Here is a 24,338-nt window from a genome sequence, read left to right on the forward strand (position 1 = left end):
AGTGGACTGACAAGCTGACTGCACTTCCCTCACTTTTCTCCTGCTGCCCAGGCTTTAAGAAGGCCCTTGGACCATTCAGTGCAGCAGTCTTCACAAAGGGTTTGATCTTTTCTAGGCTGCTCACCAGATAAATGATCAGGGCAAGAGGAATGGGGGAAGGGGGAGGTATATAAATCCATTTTTTCAAATGTTAAAAAACCAGACTTTTGTTATCAAGTAAAGGCTCATGTGCCCATGATGGCACAGAAACCCAAACTCTGATAGTGGGTGTTTGCAGGAAAGTAAGAGTTTATTTGTAGGATGCCAATCAAGGGAGTGGCCTTTCCTGGTGGCTCAGATGGTAAAGAATCTACCTGCAATGCAGGAGACTGAGATTCGATCCCTGGGTTAGGAGGATCCCCTGGAGAAGGGAATGGCAACCCACTCCAGTATTCTTGTCTAGACAGAGGAGCCTAGTGGACTATAGTCCATGGGGTTGCAAAGACTTGGACACGAGTGAGTGACTCACACACACACACACACACACACACACACACACAAACAAGGGAGTAGGAGACAAGCATCAGATCCTGTCCAACTTTGTCTTTGAGCTAGGGATATTTTTATTTTTTTATTTTTAAATTTATTTTATTGTAGTATAGTTGATTTACAATGTTGTGTTAATTTCTGCTGTATAGCAAAGTGATTCAGCTATCCACTGTGCTGTGCTCAGTCACATCCAACTCTTTGTTGACCCCATGGACTGTAGCCCACAAGACTCCTCTGTCCATGGGGATTCTCCAGGCAAGAATACTGAAGTGGGTTGGCATGCCCTCCTCCAGGGGATCTTCTCAACCCAGGAATCGAACCCAGGTCTCCTGCATTGCTTCTTTATTGTCTGAGCCACCAGGGTGTATATATACATATACACACACGTATTTTCATATTCTTTTCTACTATGGTTTATCACAGGATATGGAATATTGTTTTCTGTGCTACACAGTAGGACCTTGTTTATCCATTCTATATATAACAATTTGTATCTATTAATCCCAAACTCCCAATCCATCCCCACCCACTTTGGCAACAAGTCTGTTCTCTATGTTGTGAGTCTATTTCTTTGATAAGATATTTTTTGTGTCATATTTTGGATTCCACATGTAAGTGATATCATATGGTATTCGTCTTTCTCTGTCTGACTTACTTCACTTAGTATGATAATCTCTAGTTCCATCCATATTGCTGCAAATGGCATTATTTCATTTTTTTTATGAATGAGTAGTGTTCCATTGCATATATGTACTACATCTTTAGGGATGTTTTAAAGGGGAGAAACAAAGGCTGGGATTAATCATTGTCCTATGACCATTTATGAACCATGGTTTTGGGAGTCAGGATGTCTCTGGTTTATGAATCACTGGCCAGGTGGACCATGGCTCAGGGGTCTGTGAGTTCATTTTGCCCTGGAGAAATAAGCTGAATTTGTACATTAATGATAATATTTATAATAGTAGTTTTATTACATTAATGATGTTATTAACAGCAATTTTAGTCATCTAACTGGTTGATTAGTGTTCACAGGATTGGGGACAAGAAAGGAAATAAAGTTTTGGATGGAGAGAGTAATCATAAACTTGGTAAGGGCACTTGGTTTTAGTCAGACTTGGTTTCCATTTCACCCTGATTTAGTTCCTGAATATGATGTGTCTTTTTGTTTCAGTTGTAAAAATGTTCTGTGAAAATGCTTGTGTCCCTCTTGCAAGCGAAAGGTCTGGAGCAAAAAGAACTAGTTAGGAAAAAGTGTAAAGTTAGGATTGGTGATTGGGCTCACAGATCTAACAGTAGAGATGTAGAACAACAAGAAACCTTCAACACCTAAGTAGGCACAGGGTTGGGGTGAGGCATTCAGGATCTTTGCTTTTCAGAACTGCTTCTGGGAGCTTTATGCTCTTTCTGAAGAAAAAACATTCCTTCGGGCTACCTAGCAAGCTGCTGTGGGAGTGAGTCAGATTCCCATGGGCTGCCATGCCCAGATGGCTTATGACTGACTTGAGAGGGCCCACCTCTTTTGCCATCCCCACTCTCTACTTCCAAATGCAGTTCACCCTTTGGCAGGTGATGAACTGGCATCACCGGAAAAACTTTGGAATAGACCGCCTCAGGCAGTCCCTCTGAGAGCAAGGACTGAACTGAATGACTTCTGAATCATACAGTTTGAGAACCAGAGGACAAGAGGAACCATGGTGGGAAGCCACTCTGGGGACACTATGAGCTTGTCCTGCCTGTCCCCTGCATGTCCTCTGTGGTGTGCCAGAACATCAGAAATTCTGTTTCCAGGGGACACATGTGCAGTCAGGAATTCAATGTCTTGGATGTGTGCCCTGATGATTGTGACACTGCAGGGCTTTGGGGTTAGTCTCTTCTTCCTGGTCAGAGCTATGCGAGGCCCTGAATTGATGTCTCTGGCCAGCTTTAAAAAAAAAAAAAAAAAAAAGGTTCAGACAGAAAGTTATAGAGGAAGGGCCTTGGCTTTCTAAGATAGACCTTTTTGGGTAATGGGGTGTGCTTTAACTGGCTTTGTAGAGATCACTTCTACAGGTTGGCCTCTCCCTGATGTGTTGGGTTCTACTGATCATAATTCTGTAAAGACTCCTCAGCCAAGGGAGTGGATTGTGAAGACAAGTTCACAGAGCAAGAGTGAGACTGCCATCTAGAAGGACCTGCTTGCAGGGTTGGCCCTTGGCTGACATCTGGGAACTTTGGTTTAGGGAGCATTCTCTTCCCTCCTTTCCCTAACTCGTAGGAGTGGCTCTCTGGGCCTAGACAGTTGATGCCAACAATGGGGTTTATGCTGAGCCCCTGCTTCTTTTCTGTGTATTTGGGATTTTGGTCCCTCTTAGGTCAAGGGTGACCATGTGACTAGCCCTCAAGAAAAACCCTAAATTCTGAGTCTCAAAGGGCTTCTGTGGGCAGAGATACCACACACACATTGCTGAATTTTTATTGCTAGGAAAAGCATGCTTGTGATCCCCCAAGGGAGGGGGAGAGCAAAAGGAACCCTACATGTGGATTCCCCCAGGCTCTTCCTGTGTCTTTTCCCCTTATGATCTGCCTGTATATCCTTACCACATCTCTGTGTAAGTCTTAGCCCTAAAGACAACTCTAGGCAGAGGCCCAAGAGACCTGGCAGATCCCTGAGTGGGATGGTGATCTTGGGGCCTCCCAACACAGCCACCAAAGGATGTCTCAAATATTTTCTTATCACATTATAGATGTAGATTATTTTCAAATTTCAATTGTATTGATCACTGCCCTAAAATTTAGATATGAGACCTGCCACCAGATAGTTTTTTAATGTGTAAAGAACATACATTTCATACATTTCAAAATATTTTTTAAAATATAATGTTTCTATTGAAGTGTAGTTGATTTATAGGATGGATGGACAACAAGTTTCTATTAAATACCACAGGGAGCTGTATTTAATAATGGGATAAACCATAATGGAGAAGAGTATAAAAAGGAATGTATCTGTGTATACCTGAGTCACTCTGCTGTACAGCAGAAAGTTTAACATTCTTAATACTATCTTTTGACATAACTCATTTTCTTTAGAATCCTAACTATTTTATTTGCTGCATTATCAAGAGCCTCATTCTGAGAAGATGTCCATAGATTTATCACACTGCCAAAGAAGTTTGCACAAAAGAAATTTCAAGAGTCTTTGCAATGGGTTATTAACCTGGACTAGATGTATTAATCACTGATGAGCCATTTATTACCTATGTGAATAAACATTCAGTGCCCTAAATTTTATCCAGGGACAAGGAAGAACTAGCTTCATTGATTGCATTTAAAGGGGCAGCAGGAGCCAATGATAAAGTCACTTTATATTTCATACCATGCTCATTCAATGTGACGGTTATTTATGTAATGCATCTAAAAGGCGAGGTACAATTGGGGATTTAGAATGATGTTGATTTTCTGGAACCATAGAGCCTCCTTATAGAATATAAGTTTCCTGAACTTTATTTACTGTGTACAGAAAAATCCCACACTAAAACTCTGAAAAACCTCCTATTTCACTTTCAGGTACCTCTCTGATCAGAGATTTCCACTGGACTTTGTACAAAGACAGTCTTCCCCACAGCTAATGGGAGTGGCAGAGAGAACAAACCTACAAAAGTAATTTTTGTTTACAATGCCTAGGTCTTTAGTATTTTTTGAAGCTGTCCTTAAACCCTGATGAATCTTTTCGCAACCAAATGAGTGGTTAACAACTTAACATTATAACTTAATGTTCCAAATTTTATTTCAGCAGGTTCAATGGAGAGACTATGATAAAAATAGTGTATGAGTGCAAACCCCCTGCTCTGTCTTTAAAAGATGTACAGAGATGCATTTCCTGTTGGGAAACACTCCTTTGCAGTGATGCAGCATGGAACAGAGGATTTTCTAATCGTCTGTAACTGGAGTTTTTCTTTAACGGACTACAAAAATACTGTGTGTAAAAATAATAAGAAACTTTATTTTACACTATTTTATACTTCTGCCCATAGCTGCTCCATCGTTCTTCATGGTGAACAGCACATGTGTGGCCTGCGTGCCTTCACAACTTTGCACAGAGCATCTCCAGCATCATATCATCCATACTGACGGTGCCAATGATGGGCCTGAAGAACAGTTCAGCCAGGGTGTTGGCACTGATGAATCTCAGAAGGAAGAGGGCACTGTTCAGTTCGGCAAACCTGGCCCGGTACACCCCATGTGTCATCCTGACGTGTTCACTCAGTATCTGTTGAGTTCCCCACTGAAGTCCCTGGATGTACTTCACGCACTGCAGGCCTGGCAGGTCTGCAGGAGAAAAACGGCAGAAAATATCTTGTTTAGAAACACTCACTCAGAACCCTTGACTAGATTTTTCAATAGATCCTTTTGCCTCCTTGAGGAAATGACAACCACTCTAATATTCTCACCTGGGAAATCCCATGGACAGAGGAGCCTGGCATGCTGCAGTCCATGGGGTCACAAAGAGTTGGACATGACTAAGTGACTGAACAACAAATGATATTTAGGGATGGGGATGGGGGGACTTCTCAGGTGGCTCAGTGGTAAAGAATCCGCCTAACAGTGCAGGAGACTCGAGTTTGATCCCTGGGTTGGGAAGATTCCCAGGTTGGGAAGATCCCCTGGAGAAGGACATGACAACCCACTCCAATGTTCTTGCCTGGGAAATCCCATGGACAGAGGAGCCTGGCGGGCTACAGTCGTGGGGTTACAAACAGTTGTACACAACTGAAGTAACTGAGCACATACACACACCAACTAAAACAATGCTCAAGCTTCCTGGTTAAAAGTTCTTTTCAACAAAGAAAGTGCCAAACCAGTTCTAAGGTTTTAGGAGCAAAGCCTCCAAGAAGAAAATATCATGTGACTTATTTAATAGTCACTATGTTTGTATGCTCATATTCAAAAACTGCTGGTCCTAAGCCAAATGCATATTTAACTTAGGAGGACAGTTGAATATAGTTTAATGAATAGCACTGCTCCAGTTCACTCTCTATGCACATACAAAGACATTAAAATTATTTCAAGAAGTGTGCACCTTACATTTTACCTGTAGGAAATGGGCCTTAGTATAAAGTGAGAAGTTTTGCCCCTAATATTTCACCATCCTCCCTTGAATTTCCCACCACTGTAATGATTACAGCACATGGTGGTGGACTTCACAGCTGTCAACTGTGACTGACAGTCTCATTTTAATTATTTGCCTGCAAGCTGATTTTAGTCTGGAGTCCCATAATAATTTAAGAGTTAATACTGGCCACTTAGTTCATTGTGCCATGATTTCTGTATTGGGGAAGGTTTTTAAAAAAGTGATTCCAGGGACTTCCCTGGCGGTCCAGTGATTAAGACTTTGCCTTTCAGTGCAGGGGTTTGTGGGTGTGCTCCCCTGGCTGGGGAGCTAAGATCTCACATGCTTCCTGGCCAAAAAACAAAAACATAAAACAGAAACAGTATTGCAACAAATTCAATAAAGACTTTAAAAATGGTCCACATCAAAAAAATCTTTTAAAAATGGATTCTAATGAGCATTCCAAAAGGCTTTTAAGCAGTCTTTAAAGGGTTAAAGAGTAAGCATGAAAACATCATTGATTGCAACATGGTACAAGAGTAACTTTTCAAATACAACCTGCTGCTGCTGCTAAGTCACTTCAGTCCTGTCGGACTCTTCGCAACCCCATGGACTGCAGCCCGCCAGGCTCCTCCATCCATGGGATTTTCCAGGCAAGAGTACTGGAGTGGGTTGCCATTGCGACCCAAGTAAAATAGAATGAAATACAATACAGGGAAGATTAAATGCCTGTTAGGTTTTACAAAGAGGGTGGTAAGAGGAGGCTGCTTTTCAAAGTCCTTTAATCCTACACAATGGTACTATTACTGGACTATTACTGTAAACTCTTTAACTTGTATTTAAGTAAGTACCAATTTACCATTCAGTGTAAATGGTGTTGATTATTGTAATCATTTTCCTTCCCATTTTCTATGAATCCAATGGCAAAGTATTTTAAAAGCATCATGCTCATTGTCAGCGTAACAGAACCAGCCAGTGTTCTTTAAAAAAAAAACAAAAACATACTGGGAATAGGCAAGTTATTTCTATTATAGGCAAGTATCAAATCTGATCGATGAGAACAAAAATAGTGCAACATCTATAATCCATATTCCAATTCTGATTACCCCAGCCCATGCATTACCATCCCCTACTACCTACAGTTCATTATCCAGGCTTGAGACCCAATTTTACTGCACTGGGATTCCATTCATGTTGTTCTGTTGTTTAGTTGCTAAGTCATGTCTGACTCTCTTGCGACCCCATGGACTGTAGCCCACTGGGTTCCTCTAGCTTCAGAAGAAGCTTGCATGAAACCACCAAAAATTGGAAGCTCCACCAGGTCTAAATTCATGGTTTATTAAAACTTCATCTTGTGAACTCTACTCTTCTCTGCTTTCATACCACACTGCTCTTCCTCCATCCTCCTCTAAAAGTACTCCCCCCTGCCCCCGCTGCCCCACCAAGACCTGCCTTGAAAGTTATTTGAGGAAAGAAAAGCAGATTGATGGACTCCATGGGAGGGGGGAGGGACATTTTTAAACATAAAGATCAGGGGATACAAAATGATAAACACCAAAGAAAGGCCACACACTTAGCAGGCAGTACTTTTTCCCAGATAAAGTATATTTGTATTTAAAGCATACCCAACTTGGGTGGATTTGAGAGAGAATTCTGAAAAGCAGGGGAAGAATAAGGGATGCAAAACAGGGTGGAGGAAAAGGTAAGGCAGTGGGATGTAAACTTCTGAAAGCTTAGGGCTTGTCTTACCTTTTTATTCCAGCAGAACAAAGCACATGTCTAATAACATGTCTGAAGGAGCAAGAAAACAGTCTTCCCAACGATCTTAAGAACCACGTGAGAATCCATTACTATGGATGCACATTTGCAAACCTTCTACCAGAGCTACTGAATCAGAACTTCCAGAGGAAGAACCTGGAAAGATTTTGAATGACTCCCACCCCCAAGAGCACAGGCAAGTTTGGAAAACAGTGGTATAAGCAAAAGGTAACCTATAATGATCACTGGGATAAAGCTGAGGTCTCTAAGTCCTGAAATGTGAGGTCTGAATTATCATCCCATTAAATACTGTTCCTGACCACTTCAAACATTCTAGGTAGGAAGCAAGGACATAACCCCAAGGACATGACAGCAAGACGCCTGGTGTCAGGAAAAAGGATGTAGTGGGAGCATGGTGAAAACTATACCGTCTCAAGCTATCTGAAAATTTCCTGCCCACCCACCAACCTCTTGGAAGGATGCTGGTCAAAGATGACTCTAGTAGTAGGACACACTTGAGACAGAGTGCTGGGCTGTCCAGGGAGATGTTCTTGGATGATTTGGTTGTGCTTAGCGGGGCAGTGTTCAGCACCCTACAGGCACCCTGAGAGTGTGGGGCAGTGGACATCCCCTTGGGCCCAGGAGACTCATGTGCCACAACTCAGTGGCCATTTACTTTGGAGTAAGGTCGCTTGCAACTGGACTACCTAATCTGCCAAAGGGATGGAGGAAGAGGGAGAGGCCCAGGGGGTTGACAAGGAGGTCTCTAGGGTATCTAAGAGAAAGAGATGGCAACCCCTTCCAGTATTCTGGCCTGCGAAATCCCATGGACAGAGGAGCCTGGCAGGTCGCAGGAGTCCGAATGACTTAGGGACTAAACAGCCACAAGGTATCTAAAGGCTCTAAAACAGCACTCCTGCTTGCAGTCCTGAACATGTCTTTTTCCTATCCCTTTGCTAACCTGTCACATTCACACGATGAGATAGTTCAACTACTTAGGACCATTAAAATGACCGCTCAGAGGCAGACCCACGAAACACTGAGTCCAGTGTCCTTCCTGCCAGTTCCCCCCAGGGGATGGTCTCTCTATGGATCCTTAACAAATGTTTCTTTTCTTGTCAGCCTTAACAGACTTCCGCCGACAAAAAAAGCCTCTGGTAAATTTCAGAGCTGAGTTTCACAAACAGACGTTGCAGAATTTGCAGCGAACACAAACTTTATTTTCTTTTTTAAAAGTACGCTACTGGATTTAGAAGATTTGACAAGGAATATAGCCAAGTCCCCCAAGCCACAAACTTTTCTGTGGTAACAAAAAGGTGTCGAGAGATCAAGTACAAACCTTAGCAAACAGCCCCCCTCCTCCTCTCGGCTGCCCCTCACAAGGAATGGGTTTCCGGAACTCCCCTATCTCTGCTGAGTTAGTCATGATTCCTCACTTGTGCACCCTCAAACTCCCCTAACTGAAAGCTCTTCGTCTGCGCCCGAGGGTAGGTACTGCGGAGAAAAGCCAGAGCCGAGGACGGCGCCCTTACCCGGGTTGAAGAGTACGGTCCCCTTGAGGTAGGCGTACTCCTTGGTAGTTATATCCAGGCTCCGGCACTTGGCAAGGAAGCCCTTGATGGTTTGGACCTCGGCGGCCGACGGCAAATACTCGGCCTCCAGCGGCAGGACCGAGTGCGGCAGCAGTGGGGGTTGGGGCGGTGGCTCGTTGCCCGCGGTCTCCCGCCGCCTGGTGGCGAGGATGCTCTGCAGCAAGCTGGGCTCAGAGGTCTCCACCGTCTCAAAGTTCAAGCGGTCCTGGGCCAGCTCCAGCAGGAGCAGCGGCGCCCAGCAGCTGCGCAGCAGCACTAGCTGCTGGTCCAGGGGGAGCACCTGGAAGCAGGGCAAGTACTTGACGAAACGCAGCGTCTTCAACAGGCCCGCCGAGGCGGCCTCGCAGACCACCTGTGGGCTCTTGAGGGTCACCCGCCGCCGCACGCCGCGCGCGGGGTCCCACCAGGGGGTCCCCGGCGGTGCCTCTCGACCCAAGTCCGTCGGCTTGACGCCCGGGGGCACGTGGCAGGGGAGGCTGCCCAGCCGCGGGTGGTCTTCGCCGCAAAAGCAGCAGCGGCACGGGAGCGCACCAGCCTGCCCGCCCTGCAGTTCCTCTCGGCCCCCTAGCCTCCGCGCGCTGTAAGAGCTGTCCCACCACGCGCCCCCCGGTCGCGCCTCGGGAGCTTCCGGCTCCACGTGCGTCTGCTTGGCGCTGGTGAGCAAGCTGTACAGAATGCTGCCCTGCCGCGGGTGGTCTTCCCCGCAGAAGCAGCAGCGGTACAGGAGCACCGTGGTCCGCACACCGGTCAGCCCCTCTCTGCCCGCCGGGGGCTCAGAGCCACAGGAACAGCCCCAGCACGCGCCCCGTAATCCTTCCTCGGGCGCCTCCGGAGTCTCCTGCGCTTGTTTGGCGTTCATGAGCAGGTTGTAGAGGATGCTGCCCTGCCGCGGGTGGTCTTCCCCGCAAAAGCAGCAGCGGTACAGGAGCACCGTGGCCGGCGCACCGGTCAGTCCCTCTCTGCCCACCGGGGGCTCAGAGCCACAGGAGCAGCCCCAGCACGCGGCCCCCACCCGTGCCTTGGGCGGCTCCGGGGTCGCTTGCACTTGCTTGGCGCTCATGAGCATGTTGTACAGGATGCTGCCCTGCCACTGGTGGTCCTCGCCCGCCATGGCCCGCGGTGCCCGCAGCCTGGCTCTGTCCAGTGGCCGCCGCCTGCGATCTATTTATACCGAGCGCGCACGCACGCGCGTCTGCCGTCTCCGCCCGGGCAAAGGCGCAGAGCGGGGCGCGGCGCTGGGTGTGTTCGCCTGTGACCTCGGCGGTTCAGAGGGGGCAGATGCACCTCACAGGCTGAAAATGGAAGAGGAGAAGAGGCGTGGGCGCTCCTGGACACTTGCCCCCTTCCTCTCATTACACCCTTCCCCGCCTCTGGAAGACAGCTGAGCGCAGGGAGCAGGTATTGGGGGCACGCTTCCAACTCTTTCCATTCAACTCTGGCGTCTCATTGACTCCCTTTACTGGGAGGACAGGGTTACCAAAAAGGGGAAAAATCTATTTCCATGCATTCTTTGCAAACTTACATTAAATGACCAAACTTTGCAGGACTTACATTTTGTTTATGGATAGGGAGGTCTCATTTTCAGGGACTTGGAAAAATACAGACCATGGACCAGCAGTATCAGCGTCGAAGGGGAACTTGGTAGAAATGCCCAATCTCAGGCCCCAACCAGACCTTCTGACTCTGAATCTGCATTTTAACAAGATTCTCAAAGGATTTGTGTGGCTGTTAAATTCTGAAAAAGCACTGGTCTAAGGATGCTATCATAAGCTTCTTGTTCAAGTAATATTCATGAGTTCCCACTCAGTCGTAGCTGTTGTGTTAGCTGGGGACCACGCGACCAGGGCATAAAAGTGGCTAATATTTTGGAATATAATAATCAAAAGGGGCTAAAAAGTTGCTACAGAGAGAACTTTGAGTTCTTCTAGCGATATTATATTGGGTAGATGTGCAATGCACATTTCTCCTCCCACCTTTTCTGAGCAAATAATGAGAAACACAGGAAGCCTGGATCCTTTGGTCCTCAGTTGCCACTGGACTCTGCTTGAGCTCCTTAGAGGCAATGGGATGGGCAGCCCCACATCACCACCTGCCCCCTGATTGCTTCACCAGCCATCTGGTTAACTTGAAATCACAATCCCTTAGTCCTCAAATTCCTTATTGCTGAAATGGGAAGTTTGTTTAGTGATCTCTTGGGTCCATGACTGAAAACATGAAGTAAGGGGACAGGTGAACATTGGATCCCATGTTTCTCTCTCTCTCTCTCTCTCTCTCTCTCTCTCTCTCTCGCTCTCGCTCTCGCTCTCGCTCTCTCTGTGTGTGTTTGGTTGGTTGGTTGGTTTTAGTTTCTCTGAGACGTGAAATTCTGAGCATAAGAGGAAAATCTCGGGGACGCTTATTTTACATTCAACCTGAAATTTTACTCTGCCTGTGAGCAGCCATATAACACAGTGCTTAAATCTTCACACTGGCACCAGATAGCCTTGATTTTAACTCTGGCCCTGACACTCTGAAGCTCTGGTGGCCTTGGGCGATGTATTAGTTTCCTACTGTTGCTGAAACAAATTATCACCAATTTAGTTGACTTAAGGCAATTTCCCTGGTGGCTCAGATGGTAAAGAATCTGCCTGCAATGCAGGAGACCTGGGTTTGATCCTTGGGTTGGGAAGATCCCCTAGAGAAAGGAATGGCTACTCACTCCAGTATTCTGGCCTGGAGAATTCCATGGACAGAGGAGCATGGCAGGCTACAGTCCGTGGAGTTGCAAAGAGTCGGACACGACTGAGACTTTCACACACACATACACACAGTTCTGGAGGCCGGAAGTCTGAAATCAGTTTCACTGGACTAAAATCAAGGTGAAATTCCTTGTAGAGGCCAGAGGAGAGAATCTGTTTTCTTGCCTTTTCCAGCTTCTAGAAGCTCCTTATATTCTTTGGCTCCTGGCCACATCACTCCTACCTCTGGCTTCCATTTCCTTTCTGACTCTTATAAGGAACCTTATAATTACATTGGGCAAATCCAGAAAATCCCGAATAATCTCTCCATAGCAAAGTTCGTGATTAAATCACATTTGAAGAACATCCTTTTATCATGTTAGCTAACATCTTCACAGGTGCTGAGGATTAGGACATGAACATCATTGGAGGCATTATTTAGTCATTCACAGGACAGTTACTCAAGCCACCTCTGCCTCAATTTCCTTATTTGTAAAATGTGGGCAGTAGTCTCTGTCAAGTAATCCTCCTATGTGAGTTAATTCATATAAAATATTTGCTTGGTACCTAAGTCTTGGATGTATTGCCTCTCCCTTTTTAAGATAATATGAGAGAAGTTTATGGCTTCCCTGATAGCTCAGTTGGTAAAGAATCCACCTGCAATGCAGGAGACCCCAGTTTGATTCCTGGGTGGGGAAGATCCGCTGGAGAAGGGATAGGCTACCCACTCGAGTATTCTTGGGCTTCCCTTGTGGCTCAGCTGGTAAAGAATAGCCTGCAATGCAGGAGACCTGGGTTCGATCCCTGGGTTGGGAAGATCCCCTGGAGAAGGGATAGGCTACCCACTCCAGTATTCTTGGGCTTCCCTTGTGGCTCAGCTGGTAAAGAATAGCCTGCAATGCAGGAGACCTGGGTTTGATCCCTGGGTTGGGAAGATCCCCTGGAGAAGGGAGAGGCTACCCACTCCAGTATTCTGGCCTGGAGAATTCCAATGGCCTGTATAGTCCATGGAGTAGCAAAGAGTCAAACATGACTGAGGGACTTTCACTTCACTTCTTCAGGGTTAAGAGGTAATACCATCCCAGTGCCGTCCTTATTCTCTGTGTCCCAGGGAAGCCCACCCTGACCCCAAACCCTGAGATTGTCTCCTTCTTTTCTGCCTGTCCACATTTCTTGGCCCAGATTCAAAACACTGGGTGGATCACCTGGTCCACCACAATAACATATATTGGAAATATTACCTCATCACATGTTTCCAATATTCAGGTTACTGTTTGGGGTATTGTTACTGCTGCTTCAGTGATCTTCCTGCCTGACGAATGCACCAACCAGCCTCTCTGAATAACCCAGCCTGCTTCCATCTCCTCCTTACATTACCAATGCTAGTTACTTTTTATGGTGTTCTATTTTATTTTCTTCCTAACAGTGATCAAAATTGGATGTGATTGATTGATTTAGTTATTTGATGCTTGTTGATTGCCTCCCTCAACTAGTATGAACCTCTCTTGAGGGAAAGGAGTCAGCCACACTGTATCCCAGCAACTAGAACGTCTGGCAGACAGTAGGTGCTTGAAATTATATGTGTTGGCGAACTGTATCTTGAGAGAACAAGGAGAAGGCTGCAGCTCCTGCTCTCAACACAGAGGGCAAGCATTCCCACACAACTGTGGCTGCACTCAGCCTGGAGGGAGGAAAGGTTAGGAGGAGCCCCACTGGACTCAGAGCTTTCTGGAGGCCTTCCTAAAATTGTAAAAAAAAAAATCTTTATTCAAATATTGTTGATTTCCAATATTGTGTTAATTACTGCTGTACAGCTAAGTGACTCGTATGTTTGTATGTGTGTGTGTATATATATATACACACACATTTCTTTTTCATATTCTTTTCCATTATAGTTTGTCAGTAGATACTGAATACAGTTCCCTGTGCTATACAGTGGGACCTTGTTGTTGATCCATTCCATGTGTAACGGTTTGCATCTGCTAATCACAAACTCCCAATCCTTCCCTCCCTTTTCCCCTCCCACTTGGCAGCCATCAGTCTAGTCTCTATGTTCGTGATTCTGTTTCTGTTTCAGAGATATGTCCATTTGTGTCATATTTGAGGTTCTACATACAACTGGTATCACATGGTATTTGTCTTTCTCTGTCTGAATTCCCTCCGTGCAACAATCTCTAGGTCCCTCCACATTGCTGCAAATGCCATTATTTTGTTCTTTTTATTGGTTGAGTAGTATTCCAATGTATATATGTACCACATCTTCTTTATCCATTCCTCTGTTGGTAGACATTTAGGTTGCTTCCATGTCTTGGCTGTTATAAATAGTGCTGATTATAAACAGGGTTGCTGTATCTGTTTGAATTATAGTTTTGTCTGGATATGTGCCCAAGAGTGGGATTGCTGGATCATACAGTAATTCTGTTTTTACATTTTTTGACAAACCTCCATACTGTTTTCCACAGTGGCTGCACCAACTTTAAAATCCCACCACAGTGAAGGAGGGTTCCCTTTTCTCAATATCCTCTCCAGCATTTGTTATTTGCAGACTTTTTGATGATGTCCATTCTGACTGATGTGAGATTTATCAGAGTAGCTGTGGTTTGCATTTCTCTAATAATTGATGATGTTGAGCATCTTTTCATGTTCCTATTTGGACCCCTCTCCCAATTTTGGTACACAGAGTGCTACACATGCTGTGGTAAAGTTAAAACAGAACTGAGTTAACAGCCGAAAGACATGACTTTATTTGGGCCCTTCCACCCTAAAGATATAACATTGAACAAATCATTTAATTTCAGCCTTCACCATTGTGAAATGGTGATCAGTTCTGTAAACCACTATTAATGTGCCTAGCTGGTGTAAGTCCTTCAAGGGTTCTTCTTATTTCTGTCTCAGTATAGCCCTTTACAGAAATGTTTGCTGACCTTTTCACTACATTGAAAATATATTTCCATACAAATTGTGAAATTATTTGTTCTAGCTCTGTGAAGAATACTGTTGGTAGCTTGATAGGGATTGCGTTGAATCTATAAATTGCTTTGGGTAGTATACTCATTTTCACTATATTGATTCTTCCAATCCATGAACATGGTATATTTCTCCATCTATTAGTGTCCTCTTTGATTTCTTTCACCAGTGTTTTATAGTTTTCTATATATAGGTCTTTAGTTTCTTTAGGTAGATATATTCCTAAGTATTTTATTCTTTCCGTTGCAATGGTGAATGGAATTGTTTCCTTAATTTCTCTTTCTGTTTTCTCATTATTAGTGTATAGGAATGCAAGGGATTTCTGTGTGTTGATTTTATATCCTGCAACTTTACTGTAGTCATTGATTATTTCTAGTAATTTTCTGGTGGACTCTTTAGGGTTTTCTATGTAGAGGATCATGTCATCTGCAAATAGTGAGAGTTTTACTTCTTCTTTTCCAATTTGGATTCCTTTTATTTCTTTTTCTGCTCTGATTGCTGTGGCCAAAACTTCCAAAACTATGTTGAATGGAAATACAAAAAACCTCGAATAGCCAAAGCGATCTTGAGAAAGAAGAATGGAACTGGAGGAATCAACTTACCTGACTTCAGGCTCTACTACAAAGCCACAGTTATCAAGACAGTATGGTACTGGCACAAAGACAGAAATATTGATCAATGGAATAAAATAGAAAGCCCAGAGATAAATCCACGCACATATGGACACCTTATCTTCGACAAAGGAGGCAAGAATATACAATGGATTAAAGACAATCTCTTTAACAAGTGGTGCTGGGAAATCTGGTCAACCACTTGTAAAAGAATGAAACTGGACCACTTTCTAACACCATACACAAAAATAAACTCAAAATGGATTAAAGATCTAAACGTAAGACCAGAAACTATAAAACTCCTAGAGGAGAACATAGGCAAAACACTCTCCGACATACATCACAGCAGGATCCTCTATGACCCACCTCCCAGAATATTGGAAATAAAAGCAAAAATAAACAAATGGGACCTAATTAACCTTAAAAGCTTCTGCACATCAAAGGAAACTATTAGCAAGGTGAAAAGACAGTCTTCAGAATGGGAGAAAATAATAGCAAATGAAGCAACCGACAAACAACTAATCTCAAAAATATACAAGCAACTCCTACAGCTCAACTCCAGAAAAATAAACGACCCAATCAAAAAATGGGCCAAAGAACTAAATAGACATTTCTCCAAAAAAGACATACAGATGGCTAACAAACACATGAAAAGATGCTCAACATCACTCATTATCAGAGAAATGCAAATCAAAACCACTATGAGGTACCATTTCACACCAGTCAGAATGGCTGCGATCCAAAAGTCTACAAATAATAAATGCTGGAGAGGGTGTGGAGAAAAGGGAACCCTCTTACACTGTTGGTGGGAATGCAAACTAGTACAGCCACTATGGAGAACAGTGTGGAGATTCCTTAAAAAACTGGAAATAGAACTGCCTTATGATCCAGCAATCCCACTGCTGGGCATACACACTGAGGAAACCAGAAGGGAAAGAGACACGTGTACCCCAATGTTCATCGCAGCACTGTTTGTAATAGCCAAGACGTGGAAGCAACCTAGATGTCCATCAGCAGATGAATGGATAAGAAAGCAGTGGTACATATACACAATGGAGTATTACTCAGCCATTAAAAAGAATACATTTGAATCAGTTCTAATGAGGTGGATGAAACTGGAGCCTATTATACAGAGTGAAGTAAGCCAGAAGGAAAAACATAAATACAGTATACTAACGCATATATATGGAATTTAGAAAGATGGTAACAATAACCCGGTGTACGAGACAGCAAAAGAGACACTGATGTATAGAACAGTCTTATGGACTCTGTGGGAGAGGGAGAGGGTGGGAAGATGTGGGAGAATGGCAGTGAAACATGTAAAATATCATGTAGGAAACGAGTTGCCAGTCCAGGTTCGATGCATGATGCTGGATGCTTGGGGCTGGTGCACTGGGACGGCCCAGAGGGATGGTATGGGGAGGGAGGAGGGAGGAGGGTTCGGGATGGGGAACACATGTATACCTGTGGCGGATTCATTTTGATATTTGGCAAAACTAATACAATTATGTAAAGTTTAAAAATAAAATAAAATTGGAAGAATAAAAAAAAAAAAAAAAAAAGAAAATATAAAGTAACTTAACCCTCATTAAGTTCAGAGTTATGAGAACTTTACACTTATTCATTTCCTAATGATTTCACATTGAGGAAAGCATTTAACATTTTGTTAGCCTTTTCAGCTATGAAACCAGAAAAAATGCTATAAACTCTTTTATATATATATATCCTAGCTACATATAATTCAAGAGTTTTCTAAAACTTTTTCATCTGATCACCTATTTATTTTTTAAATCCTAGTAACTTAAACCCATTATTTGTGACTTTAATCATCTGCACCCTGCCGGTATTTGATGCCTTTGACTTTGACTTTGAGGCTTTGTCTCAAATTGAAACTCCAGTGCAGTTCTGAGAACCATGAACTTGTAATCTATTGGTGATAATTCCTCTTCTTTCCCGGGATCAGTCTTCTGACTTTCTCACTTGTTCACCAACTCTGAAGGACTTTCTCGGTTCTTGGGATTGACGGCAAAAAGGAGAGATTGCCTGGTTGTCCTTCATACGTATTCATCCTTGGAAATGTCAGAAGAAAACTGACTTTATCTCTCCACTTTCCATTTTTTTCCCCCTGAACAAATAGTTTCTAAGAAACAAAATCATCCAAACAATTGCAGAGACCCCCATCAAGTTATGCCAGCCGGCCGCTTGCTACAGAGTTAGTGAAGACATAACCTTCCAAGGCAGGCACAGGCGTCTTCATTTGATTTGTTCTATGTCCTCAGGCCACGGTGACAGCTAGACAAAAGGACACTCATCAGCTGCAACTGTCATGTACTGAGTTTGTCTGCAACTGCAGTTTGAGTATTTACACTGAGTCATTGTTCGATGACCTTGGTCCATTGAACACCTGCTCTGTAGAATCCTTTATCTGTTTCAACTCAGGGTGGGAGTAAAGCTACTCTGCCTGCCCCAGTGCAACCTTCAACTTCAAAGTAATGCAGTGTTCACTAAAGGATGGAGGAGGGAAGTACAGGTGGGGATAAAGCTGGGTAAAATTGTGAACTGACCTTTGCACAGTGAGCAGCTCTTGACCTGGGAAGGCATGGTGATCTGAAACATGATAGGAATTTTCAATACAGACTGAAAAGAGCTGAAATGCCTTGGAGCTCAGTTCCTTCAGTAAACAGGTGCCAGGGAGTAACAGTAGTGTTTTCCTTACTTTTCAATGTAAATATGGGGTAAACACCATGTAGGAAGATAGTGGCTGATAAAATCCAAGAGATAACCTCCCTCCTCTTCTTTTCCAGGACCAGAATGTTGAAAGCTCTCTTGATGGAAGAATTAATAGGCTCTAGCTGCTGACTCATGAAACCCCTAAAGAAGATCAAGTCATCATTATTTATTTCCTTCAGATGAGCTACGAAGAAGGTAATCTGTTGCCTGAGGGGTCACATGGTTGCTGAGCTAGAATAATGACTCATCTGCTCACTGTAATTCTGGAATGTTCTAAAATCAGCTTTCTAAATCAAACAGCCATTCTGTGCAAGGAAAAAAAAAAAAAAACGTTCCTCAAATCAATTTATTTTACTGTATCTACCAATTTTGAAGACATCCCAATAGGGGATGTTGATCAAGTGATCCAATTAATAAATTCAGTTGACTGGCAGCTTTCAGGATGATTGCCCCATTGGTTATCAAGCTATTAAAATTGATTTCACTGGCAGGTTGGAAAATCATTACTCTGTTGGTCCACACAGCTATGTCCCCAATGGTGATGGTAGTTTTAGTTACAGCCTCCCCCTATACTGGGGTCTGGAAGTGGAGTTATACCTTTCTCCCTGGAAATAGCTTTGTTTTCTCCTGCAATTTTTCCTAACAACTTCTTCCCACAACCCTTATATATAGAGTGCCTTGTATATTCCCTGGCATATTAAAGGCACTCAACAAACACCCACTTAATGAAACAGAGTGAAGTTTCTTCACAACTGCACATCTTTTAACTTCATTAGATTGCCCAACCTTTTCTTCCTTCCCATCTCTGTATAGGTTTCAACAACCTTGCCAGCCCTGGTAGAAAGGCCCTGTTCTATTTTGCCAAATACTAGCTACCTGTTTTATTTTTTAAATTTTGTGGGAGTATAGTTGATTTACAATGTTGTGTTAATTTCAGGGGCATAGCATAGTAATTCAGTTACATATATATTCATTTTTTTCAGATTGTTTTCCGATCTAAGTTATTACAGAATATTGAGTAGAGTTCCCTGTGCTATAAAGTAGGTCCTTGTTGATTATTTTATATATAGCAGTGTATGTGTGTTAATCCTTATCTCTTATCCTTCTCCTTATCCCTTCTCCCAAATCACATTTCCCCTTTGGTAACCATCAGTTTATTTCCAAATCTGTGAGTATGTTTCTGTTTTGAAAATAAATTCATTTGTCTCATTAAAAAAAAAAAAAAAACACTAGATTCCACACGAGTGATATCATATGATATTTTGTCTTTGACTTACTTCATTTAGTATGACAATCTCTAGGTCCGTCTATGTTGCCGCAAATGGCATTATTTCATTCTTTTTTGTGACTGAGTAGTATTCCATTGTGTTTATGTTCCACATGTTCTTTAATCATTCCTCTGTTGATGGACATCTAGGATATATTCATGTCTTGGCCGTTGTAAATAGTGCTACAGTGAACATTGGGGTGCATTATCTTTTTGAGTTATAGTTTATCCAGATATATGCCCAGGAGTAGGATTGTTGGGTCATATAGTAGTACTAGTTTTAGTTTCTTAAGGAACCTCTGTACTGTTCTCCATAATGGTTGTACCAACTTATATTCCTACAAGCAGTGTAGGAGGGTTCCCTTTTTCCATAACCTCTCCAACATTTATAGTTCGTAGACTTTTTGATGATGATTATTCTGACTGTGTGAAGTGATACCTCAATGTAGTTTTGATTTGCATTTCTCTAATAATTAGCAGTGTTGAGCATCTTTTCATGTGCCTCTTGGCCATCTTTGTGTCTTCTTTGGAGAAATGACTATTTAGATCTTCTGCCCATTTTTTGATTGGGTTGTTTTTCTTAACATAGAGCTGCATGAGCTGTTTATATATTTTGAAGGTGAATCCCTGGTCAGTTGCTTCAGTTGCAAATATTTTCTCCCATTCTGTGGGTTGTCTTTTCATTTTGTTTCTGGTTTCCTTTCTTATGCAAATGCTTTTAAATTTAGTTTGGTCCCATATGTTTATTTTTGTTTTTATTTTCATTACTCTAGGAGGTGGGTCAAAAAAGGTTTATGTTAGAGAGTGTTCTGCCTATGTTTTCCTCTAAGAGTTTTATAGTATCTAGCCTTACATTTAGTTCTTTGATATGTTTAGAGTTTTTTTGGTGTGTATGGTATTAGAGAATGTTCTGATGTTATATTTTTACATGTAGTTGTCCAGTTTTCCAAGCACGTCTTATTGAAAAGTGTTTTCTCCATTGTGTATTCTTGCCTCCTTTGTCAAAGATTAATTGACCATAAATGCATGAGTTTATTTCTGGGCTTTCTGTCCTGTTCTGTTGATCTATATTTCTGTCATTGTGCCAGCACCAAACTGTTTTGGCCGTTGTAGCTTTTTAGAATAGTCTGAAGTCAGGGAGCCTGATTCCTCCAGCTCTGTTTTTCTTTTTCGGGATTGCTTTGGCTTTTAGGGGTCTTTTGTGTTTTCATACAAATTAAAAAATGTTTTGTTCTAGTTCTGTGAAAAATGCCATTGGTAAATAGCTACCTGTTGTAACCACTCTGATTTCTAACTTGATAGTCTCAAAAATTATAATAAATATATTATCTGTGTTTGCTTTACAACATTGTCAAATGTATGAAATGATTAACAAATGCATCATAAATGTGAGTTATTATGGTTAGATTGTGATTTCTTTAAATCTGAAGCATCAGTCTTTGTGAAGTGATATATTGCTTAACTAAATCAAATATGTGCATTTGGAATTCTCTGTACATATATGTCTAAAATGCATTTGAAATAAGAGATTCTACATTTGATAATAAGTTATTCAAGTTTGGAGTTAAATGCACCTAACATTAGTAGTGCTGTAAAACCTAATTGCTTTCTCTGATGCTGGAATGACAAACATATGAAGAACCAAAAATATGTGAATGGATGTAGGTGAATTTCTTTGGAGCCAAGCCAAATGCTGGTGACAAAGAAAACCAAGATTTTCATTTCCAAACTGATGCTTTTGCCATGATGGGTGTGTCTGTGTTATTAAAAAGAAGCTGTGTTAGCTTGAATTCTCTGGAGCAGAACCCTCTATGAGTACCACCCACGTGTCCTGGGGAGATGGCCCCAGAAAACAGTGATGAGAATGCAGGAAAAATGAAGCTGGGAATGAGGGGAATCCAACATCAAGGTGCATAACTGAGGTCACTGCTCTGGGCACCAGGAGTAAGTTTACCAGGGCCTCCAGAGAGAGATACAGACTGCCTCCCAGAATTGTCCACCCAGGAATGAGCCAGCAGTCATTATTTGTTAGTTTCCATTTTCCAAGGTTGAATATTGCCCTAAGATTCCACCAGTATCCATAGTGTTGCAAAACACAGTTAATATGAAAAAAGGCCACAGGCCATATGGAACCAACCATCCACCCACTTGTGCTTAAATCAGAGGTGCAGGCAAGAGGATACAGGGCAGGGGATAAGAGACCTCTGAGAGAGAAGTTCATAGCTCAGCATCCTAAATTTACTGGCCTTATGTCAGTCTCACTTGATAACGGGAATGAGTTGAGGTGAAAGAATGACTACATCCTCACTCTTCTGCTGAGTTTGTTCATCTCTGAAGACCATGTTACCGTTATGTCCCAAGATGTCCATTTCTTTAGATAAGTAAGGCTTGAGTGGGAGAAGTAGGCAAGAACATTCAGCTAGCAATTGGTCCTGACTGGGCCTTTATTCAACAGTATTATCAGCTATCTTCATAGATATATTAGGAGGAAAAAAAAAAACAACCTGTACTATTTACCAATAAAACAGCACAGTTTCACCAGATAGCCACAATTTTCTGCAAAAGTAGGGGTCATAGCCTTGCATGTGTATTGGGGGAATTTTTAAATACTTTGACATTATTCACAGGTTCTTAAGATTTTTTCAGTCTATTCCAAGAAGTTTAAACAAAACCTGAACATTTGCACAGACTTCTTTTTGAGGTGTGGCTTGATCCAGGTCCTCAAACTACATTGCTTGGACGTGTTTCTGAAGCTTCTGGCCTCTCATTCCAGTGTGAGTTATCCTTGATTCAGAGCCTGTATCCAACCCAATAGTCAATTTTCTCAACTCTCCCTTCAAAAGGTATCTCGGATCCAGCACTTTCCCATGACTGTCATCACTATACCTGGCTCACGCCTCCCATCTTTTCTGATCTCAATTCCTGTAGTAACCTCCTAACTGATCTCCTGTTTCTGCTCATTCTCTGCCTACAGCTAGTTCTCCAAGAGTTATGCTTAAATATAAGTGAAATTGGGACTTCGCTAGCATGGCAGAGGTAAAGACTCTGTACTTCCAATACAGGGGGCATGGGTTTGATCCCTGGTTGCGGAACTAAGATCCCACATGCTGCATAGCACATCCAAAACAAACAAGCATAAAAAACCCCTAAAACCCATAAAAATATAAGTGAGATTGCATGCCTTTCTGTCACACTTAGAAAAGCCTAGCGGTCTAGGACCTTGTTTTTAAAATCTTGCAGGAGCTGGCCCTGGCTCTTTCCAGCTCCTACCTGTCACTTGTATGCTCTAGCTACATGGCTCCCTTGATGTTCCTCAAGCCTGTAGCTTCCCTCATCCTTTACACCTCTTCCTGCAGATAATCACACAGTTCATTCTTTTAACTTCCATTAGACTTTGTTCAAATGTCATGTCCTCAGAGAGACCCGCCCTGCCTGACTGCCGTGTCTAAAATAGAACATCTGTCATTCTTTATACTTGTTGCTTTCTTTACTTTTCTTTTTGGGCTCTATCTACCTAATCTCTTTGTCTGTTTATTGCTTGCTTCTCCCGTGAGAATTACACATTCTTTTTTAAAAAATGTCTATTGGAGTATAGTTGCTTTACAATGTTTGTGTTAGTTTCTGCTGCAAAGTGAACTAGTTATACATATACATATATCCCCTCTTTTTTAGATTTCCTTCCCATTTAGGTTACCACAGAGCATTGAGTAGATAAGAGTTCCCTATGCTATACAGTCAGACAAGGCAATGGCACCCCACTCCAGTACTCTTGCCTGGAAAATCCCATGGATGGAGGAGCCTGGTAGGCTCCAGTCCATGGGGTCGCTAAGAGTCAGGCACGACTGAGCGACTTTACTTACTTACTTTCCACATATAAGAAAGGACACACAAATAAGAAGTTAAACTTTTCACAAAAATTCTGCCAACATACACCAGTACTAGAAGTGTTGTGCTGTGCTTAGTCACTCAGTTGTGTCCGACTCTTCGCAACCTCATGGACTGTAGCCCGCCAGGCTCCTCTGTCTATGAGGATTCTCCAGGCAAGACTACTGGAGTGGGTTGTCATGCCCTCCTCTAGGAGACCTCCCCAACCCAGGGATCAAATTCAAGTCTCCCGCATTGCAGGTATATTCTTACCCGTCTGAGCCACCAGGGAGTACAGAAATGTATAAATAAAATATGATTTGACATTTCTCTCAAATCTATAACTCTGTGTGTGAGTGAAGTAACTTTTGAAAAATTTTGTATGTATTTTTTGGAGTATAGCTGATTTTTAATAGTAGTTTCAGATATACAGTACAGTGATTCAATATTTTTATAGATTATACTCTATTTCAAGTTATTACAAAATAATGGCCATATTTCCCTGTGTTGTATAATACATTCATGTTGTTATGTTTTTATACCTAATTGTTTGTATCTCTTAATCCCCCACCCTTCTCTTGCCCCTTCTCCCTTTCTTTCCCCACTGGTGACCACTAGTTTGTTCTTTATGAGTCCATTTCTCTTTTGTTATATACATTCATTTGTTTTATTTTTTAGATTCCACATATAAGTGATAACGTACAGTATTTGTTTTTCTCTGCCTGACTTATTTCACTGAGCCTAACACCCTCACCATCTGTTGGTGGACACTTGGGTTGCTTCCATATCTTGGGTATTGTAAATGATGCTTCTGTGAGCATTGGGGTACATGTATCTTTTCAAGTTAGTGTTTTCACTTTTTTCAAATATATACCCAGGAATGGAATTGCTGGAGAATATGGTAGTTCTGTTTTTAGTGCCACCGCTATACTATTTTCTGCAATGACTATACCAATTTACATTCCCACCAACAGTGCTGAAGCATTCCCATTTCTCCACATCCTGGCTAACATTTATCGTTTGTAGACTTTTTGATGTTAACCATTCTAACAGGTGGGCTCCCCTAGTAGCTTAGTGGTTAAGAATTTGCCTACCAATGCAGGAAACACAGGTTCAATCCCTGATCCAGGAAGATCCCCTGGAGACGGAAATGGCAACCCATTCTACTATTCTTGCCTGGGAAATCGTATGGACGAGGAGCCTGGTGGGCTACAGTTC

The 24,338-nt window shown here is 42.6% G+C and overlaps 1 protein-coding gene across 1 annotated transcript; it reads right to left on the bottom strand.

The window, feature by feature from the left end:
- Positions 1-4,266: 4,266 nt before the first annotated feature.
- NR0B1 (nuclear receptor subfamily 0 group B member 1) lies at positions 4,267-10,109 on the bottom strand. Its single transcript, XM_027534753.1, has 2 exons — positions 8,905-10,109; positions 4,267-4,833 (listed from the first exon to the last, which is right to left on the bottom strand). Exons 1-2 carry the CDS (start codon positions 10,073-10,075, stop codon positions 4,589-4,591), a joined length of 1,416 nt encoding a protein of 471 aa, XP_027390554.1. The 5' UTR covers positions 10,076-10,109; the 3' UTR covers positions 4,267-4,588.
- Positions 10,110-24,338: the final 14,229 nt, after the last annotated feature.

The sequence above is a fragment of the Bos indicus x Bos taurus genome, chromosome X (genome assembly GCF_003369695.1).
Source record: "Bos indicus x Bos taurus breed Angus x Brahman F1 hybrid chromosome X, Bos_hybrid_MaternalHap_v2.0, whole genome shotgun sequence".
Lineage (NCBI taxonomy): Eukaryota > Metazoa > Chordata > Mammalia > Artiodactyla > Bovidae > Bos > Bos indicus x Bos taurus.

Coding starts and splice junctions, on each gene's coding strand:
- NR0B1 (XM_027534753.1), bottom strand. CDS start 10,075: ATGGCGGGCGAGGACCACCAGTGGCAGGGCAGCATCCTGTACAACATG. Junction 4,834..8,904: donor GACCGTACTCTTCAACCCGG/GTAAGGGCGCCG, acceptor TTTCTCCTGCAG/ACCTGCCAGGCCTGCAGTGC.